Genomic DNA, 6,589 nt, shown 5'->3' with positions numbered 1-6,589 from the left:
ATTTTTGAGTAATTTTTTTGTATAGTTTTTTTATATTCTACATTATTTATTTTCTTCTATTTATTTTTGAGTAATTTTTTTGTATAGTTTTTTTATTTTCTGCATTATTTCTTTTCTTCTATTTATTGTCTTCTGGAAATTGAATGCTGCATACTAAACATAAAAGAAGTCCGGAGTTCAAATAAGTTTAGAAAACATTGAAGTGGCCGTGTAACAGATGAGTTCTCGTCCGAAACCCTGATACTCCGAAAGAGTTTATCCAGTTTGTACACGAAGGGCGTCCAGTTTTTGCCGTGACCCTCTCTACTCTTTCACGTATACTATGCGGGTGATATGATGATACCATGCCAAGTTTCAACATTTTCAGGATTCATTTTGTAGTGATTTTCAATTTCACGGTTATTTAGCTCTCTAAACAATTAGGTAAATGACCGAAAAACAACAAATGATGTCAGAACATGTTGGAAATTGATGACGTCGCTTTGAATGCTGCATATTGAACACAAAAGAAGTCCAGAGTTCAAATAAGTTATTAAAAATAAAAAATAGGTGCAACGCTGGTTAATTTGCTTCAAGCCATTCAGAATAGTGTAGACTGCACTGCACATAGCTCAGTGCAATCTTTGCTATTCCGCAAGGCTTGAAGCTAATCAACATGCAGGTGAGCATTGCAACTCTTCGTCATTGTCTGTGCACTCACGGCTTATAAACCGCTCATATTGCCTCTCTCTTGGCGAGGTGGGACTAAAAATCAGCTTAGAAAGAAACTCTAGTATCGGTTCATGGCATGAACCGGTACTAAAGGTCTTCATGGGGCCCCAGCCTGACCATAGCCTGACACAGCCTCATTAGTACCGGTTCGTGGCATGAACCGGTACTAAAGGTTGCCCATGAACCGGTACTAATGATGCCCGCCCGCCTAGCCGTTGGAACCGGCACTAATGGTCATATTAGTGCCGGCTCAAATTCAAACCGACACTAATGTACTTCACATTTGACCCTTTTTCTACTAGTGTTGGTGCCCTTGGAGGCGGCGACCGGACCTTTACAAACAAGGTTGGGGCAATCTCCACAACTTAATCGGAGGGTCCCAACAACACCATGAAGCTTCACCAGAATGGACTATGGCTCCGTGGTGACCTCAACCGTCTAGGGTGCTCAAACACCCAAGAGTAACAAGATCTGCTAGGGATTAGTGAGGGAATCAAATTTCTCTTGGTGGAAGTGTAGATCGGGGCCTTCTCAACCAATCCCGAGCAAATCAACAAGTTTGATTGGCTAGGAAGAGAGATCGAACGAAAATGAAGCTTGGAGCATTAATGGAGCTTTTGGGGGAAGAGGTAAGTCAACGAAGAAGAAGAGGACCCCCTTTTATACAAAGGGAACCCATCCAACCGTTACCCCCAAAACAGCCCCGCAGAGGGCGGTACTACCGCAGGGGGCAGCCGTACTACCGCTAGACCCAGTGGTACTACCGCTCCTCCTCACGGTACTACCGTGCGGTGCAAGAACTGAGCCCGGTGCGGTACCGCCGCGGTGGTAGGGCGGTACTACCGCTCTCGAGCGGTACTACTGCTTCTACTACCGCTGCAAAGTGTCGCTCAACCCGACACGAGATGCAACCCCCTTGAATCGACGCGGTAGGGGCCCGGTACCGCAGCGGTACTGCGGCTGAGAACCACAAGCGGTACTACCGTTGGGTACCGCGATACTACCGCTTGGACCCAAAACAACACATCTGGAAGGGGAATGAGCTCTCCATTGAAGCGGAAAGACTCAGAGGGTGAGGAAAGGATGTGTACGTGTTGATTCCACCCTAGCCTTACCAAAGCGGACCCCCTCTTGATAGTACGGTGACTCCTACGAAACTAGTCCACCAAACAAGAAACGAAAGAGCTACACCGTCTTGAATAACACTCCGAGGGGAAAGAGATCATCTCGTGCCAAAGGATGAATCTCTGAAATGCTCAAAGCACACGATTAGTCCACAAACATGTTGTCATCAATCACCAAAATTATATCGAGAGAGATATGCCTTAACACCCACGGCCCATCCCAAAGGAAGGCGGTACCCGCGCTTTTGTAGCTGCCCACACTATTTTCGTGCCAAAATCTCCCACTCACTTCTCCATCCTACCGCTCTCAACGCATGGAACCAGGGGAGATCCCACCGGAGATGGAGGTGTTGGAGGTGCAAGAGGGTCCGAGCGCATCAAGCTCGCCTGAAATGTCAACTCGACGACGCGGCAAAATCACCATGTCAAAGCGAATGCCAAAAAGGAAGAAACACTCAAGAAGCAAGAGGCCGGCGGAGGACGTGCTAGTGGTGGACAAGGCGGTGGGCATGCTAGTCGCGAACGTGGTGGAGGTCGCGGCCTGGGCCGCGGTGCCTCGATGGTGCCGCCCACCGTACAGATGCCCCCATGGCTGGAGCACTACAAGGCTTCGTACTTCTACGCCGCCCAAGATGGTTAGAAGAGTGTTCCGGGAAAAGAAGTGGGAGGATGAGAGGGCGAAGCGATAAGGTGCGGCGGTCAAGATGACGGACAGGTTCGAGGACATCATGACGAAAGAGGAGGCATACGTCAAGCGCTCGGACATCAGGGAAGAAAAAAAGGCGGAGAGGTTCAAAGTGTTGATGGAGGCGACCGAGAAGAATCTCAAGCTCGAAAAGAAGCATAGGGTCATGATCAAAGAGAAGAAGGCCATGCTCGAGGTGAAGAAGGCGATGCTCGAAGAAAAAAGGGAGAAGATCGCAGCCGATGCAGAGGACGCCAAGGCGATGTCCTTGAATCTGGATTCATTAGATGCGGACGCAAGAATGATCGTGTGGAAGCCATCCTCTACAAGATATTGCAACGATAGAAAGATAAGTTGGAGGCGGCGGACAAGGAGGATGGAGAGGCGGAAGCAGAGGCTGCCTACGCTGCAGCGACGGCACGTTGAGCGCGGAGGCTCGGATTACCGGTCCGACAGACAGAAAAAAATTAATTTTCGATGCAGACTACCGGACTTAGATTCTTTTGTGATTGGGCATGCATACTTGTCTCGTTTTGACTGTAATTGGGCATTGTTATCCGGCGCGCGCTATGAATTTGAGTTTATTTGAATTTTAAATTGCTCTTTATTGATAGACATATACATGATATTATGATAGCATTAGATGCCCGACTCTCATATTCATGTCCGCAGACGAATGCGGAAGCAAATTTGCGAGTCAGCGTCGGAGATGCCCTAACATTTCTCTGTACCCACTTCCCTTCTTGGCCTTATGCTAGCAACTAGTAATTTGAAATAATAAGCTTATCTACCCACCCTCCCTAATCCTACAGAACACTTGAGACTTCTTCGATCGGATGATATGATCTCTGGTCCTAGTCTAACAACCTGCACCATCGGTGACCCAGAGATGTTCAGACCAATTACTCGGCTGGGCATGCATGGTGGTCGATGGAGTAATGGACCCAGCCGATTTTCTCGAGTAGTAGGTGAGTGTGTGTGCTTTACTTTTCGGTGAGAATCCGACAGAACGGGCGCTGGCTGGAAAGTGGAAAAGTCACTGCCATCGATCGTTTTGGCTGCTACCAACTTCTCACGTAGGGCCTGCATTCGGTCGTCGATTCTTTACTATCATCGTCAAGATCGCCTCATCCGCTCCACGACGGCTTCGTGGTAGCTAAGCATGCATATACTGTACTGGTAACTTGGAGTACATGCACATTGAAACAATGATGACCTGCTGCTTAATTGGACCCGCCCGGTGACCCATAGACCAAACCACGGAATGCCAACATACATGTACTGTATATGCATGCATGCATGCATGCGTCAGAGAGTATTATAGTACATGGAATCAGGGAAGCAACCAAATCCTTCAATCAAAAACAGAAACAATGGAGGGTCGCCAAGTTGCGCACATGCGTTTCTAAATAATTACCCGGTCCCGGCCGTCGTGCACGCCGGTTGCCCGCCCCGGAGGCGCTGCTTCTCCTTTGTTTCGCTCTCGCTAAACAATCATCACGTCTACGTGCGGACATCCGTGTCTGAATTATTAGACAAGCTTTCGTTGTGATAAGGTATGGACTATGGAGAACTAGTGGTTGTTGATTGGGTATGGACGCGGGAGCGTAATGCTCACTGATGAGATTGGTCAAATCCAACGCGGCACGAGTCCAGGCTCGTGGAACGCTGACCGTTCCGCCCGCATGCATGCAGGTTCCTGCTGCATGCGCCCTGGTCAATGAACAAGTGACATCCTCGACTCGGTCGTGAGCCGTCGCATATATAAAACTAAAATGGATAACAGATTATTTTCTTTTCGAAATGAAGGATATCAGATGTTTGTCTAGTACGATACTAAATGAGTTTGCTCAGAATACTTCATGCGGGATTCAAACAGTTTCTGCGGAGTTCATAACTCATGAGTCAGTGACTCAGTGTACAGTACTTATGAGTGTGATTTATGATGAGAGGTTGAAACCAGGGGAATATTGTACGTCAAACAAATTTGTTTTTATGTTCAAATTCGATCAGGAAAATATCCAGCGGCATACAAGTATGTAACAAGTTTCCACAAGTGGAACAGTAGGAGGAGTACATTATTGGCATTATCTCGCGTGACAAATAGTAGAACAAGCAGACGCAATCACTCATCGCTAACTGTTTATTAGGTGTGTACTGACATGTCTCCTCCTTCCTTTATGTTGACTCACCTACTTCTAATTTGTCTACATACTAGTTTTTTCTTATCTAAGAAAATTAGTCACTAGTTTTTCTCTGGGGTCAAGCTTCACATCTTCCAGCTCCTATATAAACCCTTGCAACAAGCCCCTGTCTAACACAAGCTCTCATCACCATCTGAGTGTGAGGATAGAGAGGGCATCCAAGAAACAGCGAAGTAGCAGTACAAGCATACTTGCAGCTAAGCTAAGACACATCATGGCGATCACAACTGCTAGTGCCAGTCCGGGTCCGGCCATGCAAGAAGCGGCAAAGACGCCAAGCACCTCGCCGCCCCGCGCCACGGCCGCCTCGCCGGCTCGCTACCGACCTTCGCCGCTGGTCATATTCAGCGCCTGCCTCGTCCCCATCGGCTCCAGCGGGCCGCTCCTGCTGCGGGTCTACTTCGTCCACGGCGGCCAACGCCTCTGGCTCTCCGCGCTGGTCCAGATCTCCGGCTGGCCGCTCCTCCTCCCGCCCCTCTGCGTCTCCATCTTCCGCGGCCGCCGCCACGGCATCGTCAACCTCCTCCTCCCGCCTCGCCTCGTTGGCGCGGCCGTCGTGCTAGGCAGTTTGTACGCCGTGTCGTGCTTCGTGTACGCGATGGGGTCGCAGGCGCTGCCGCTGTCCACCTCGTCCTTGCTGCTGGCGACACAACTCGCCTTCACCGCCGTGTTCGCGTTCCTCTTCGTCGGGCTCCGCTTCACGCCCTTCTCTGCCAACGCCGTCTTGCTGCTCACCATCGGTCCGGCGGTTCTCGGCGTCGGTCCCGGGTCCGGGAAGCCGGCGGGGGAGCCATCCAAGACGTACTGGACCGGGTTCTGCGAGGCCATCGCGGCGGCCGCGCTCGCCGGGCTCGTGCTGCCGCTCGTTGAGGTCGCCATGGAGCGGTTTGGGCGGCGGAGGGGACCAGCCGCGAGCGCGCCGCCACCCTACTCCACGGTGATGCAGATGCAGGCCATGATGGGCCTCGCCGGCACGATGGTGTGCCTCCTCGGCATGGCCATCAAGAGCGACTTCAAGGCGCTGCCGATCGAGGCGGCGGCATTCGGGCTCGGCGAGACCAAGTACTACCTAGTGCTCATGTGGGGCGCCGTGGCGTGGCAGCTGCTCAACCTGGGCGTCGTGGGGCTCGTCACTTGCGCCTCTTCGCTCCTCGCCGGCATCATGGTCGCCGTCCTCCTGCCGCTCTCCGAGGTCCTCGCCGTCATCTTCCTCCACGAGAAGTTCGATGGGCCAAAGGGCATCGCGCTCGTGCTCTGTCTCTGGGGCTTTGCCTCCTACATGTACGGCGAGAGGGTCCAGCAGAAGAAGGCGGCGGCGCAGAAGAACCAGCTGCTGCAGCAGCAGATGGTGAGGAAAACCGGAGACCTCGAGCTGGCTAACCCTTGAAGACCGGCAATTTCTCCATGCCTGTAGTGTACTAATTATTTTTCTAATTTCAAAAGTACATGAACAAGAGTAGAGTAACATGCATTCCGTAAGGCATTGTTTCGTTCTAGGTAACACAGTGAAATCAAGTGCTACCATTGAGTTAATAAAAAACATACTATTCAGAAATGTTCACTTCTTGCACCGAGTACAGTACAACATGGTTATTACTGCTTCTACATGAAAAAAATGTTAAGGAGAGCTTTTATTGACTTTTTTACGAGAAGGATCACATGTATTATAAAGATTCAACGGAAGTGCAAAGCAATTCAAGCATAATAAAAATTACATCGAGGTTCACAGACCACCGAACGACCATTGCCGCTGTCAGAATGAGCTGCCGACACACCACTGTCGCCGCTCCCATATCGAAACCGGCCTGGCATTGTCGATGACAGCCGGGAAGTCTTTGTGCACGTGCCCCTAAGACCGGCACCCC

The 6,589-nt window shown here is 50.5% G+C and overlaps 1 protein-coding gene across 1 annotated transcript; it reads left to right on the top strand.

Annotated features, from left to right (window-relative positions):
- The first annotated feature begins 4,852 nt into the window (after nt 1-4,852).
- LOC123083086 (purine permease 3-like) lies at nt 4,853-6,289 on the top strand. The gene has a single exon (XM_044505220.1). The coding sequence runs from the start codon at nt 4,939-4,941 to the stop codon at nt 6,109-6,111; it is 1,173 nt and encodes a 390-aa protein (XP_044361155.1). The 5' UTR covers nt 4,853-4,938; the 3' UTR covers nt 6,112-6,289.
- Nucleotides 6,290-6,589: the final 300 nt, after the last annotated feature.

This window comes from Triticum aestivum, chromosome 4A (assembly GCF_018294505.1).
Source record: "Triticum aestivum cultivar Chinese Spring chromosome 4A, IWGSC CS RefSeq v2.1, whole genome shotgun sequence".
Lineage (NCBI taxonomy): Eukaryota > Viridiplantae > Streptophyta > Magnoliopsida > Poales > Poaceae > Triticum > Triticum aestivum.
The sequence above is the reverse complement of the archived record's forward strand: the minus strand, read 5'-3'. Positions and strand labels throughout refer to the sequence as shown.

Excerpts from the sequence above, each read along its gene's own strand:
- LOC123083086 (XM_044505220.1), top strand. The coding sequence starts at position 4,939 with ATGGCGATCACAACTGCTAGTGCCAGTCCGGGTCCGGCCATGCAAGAA.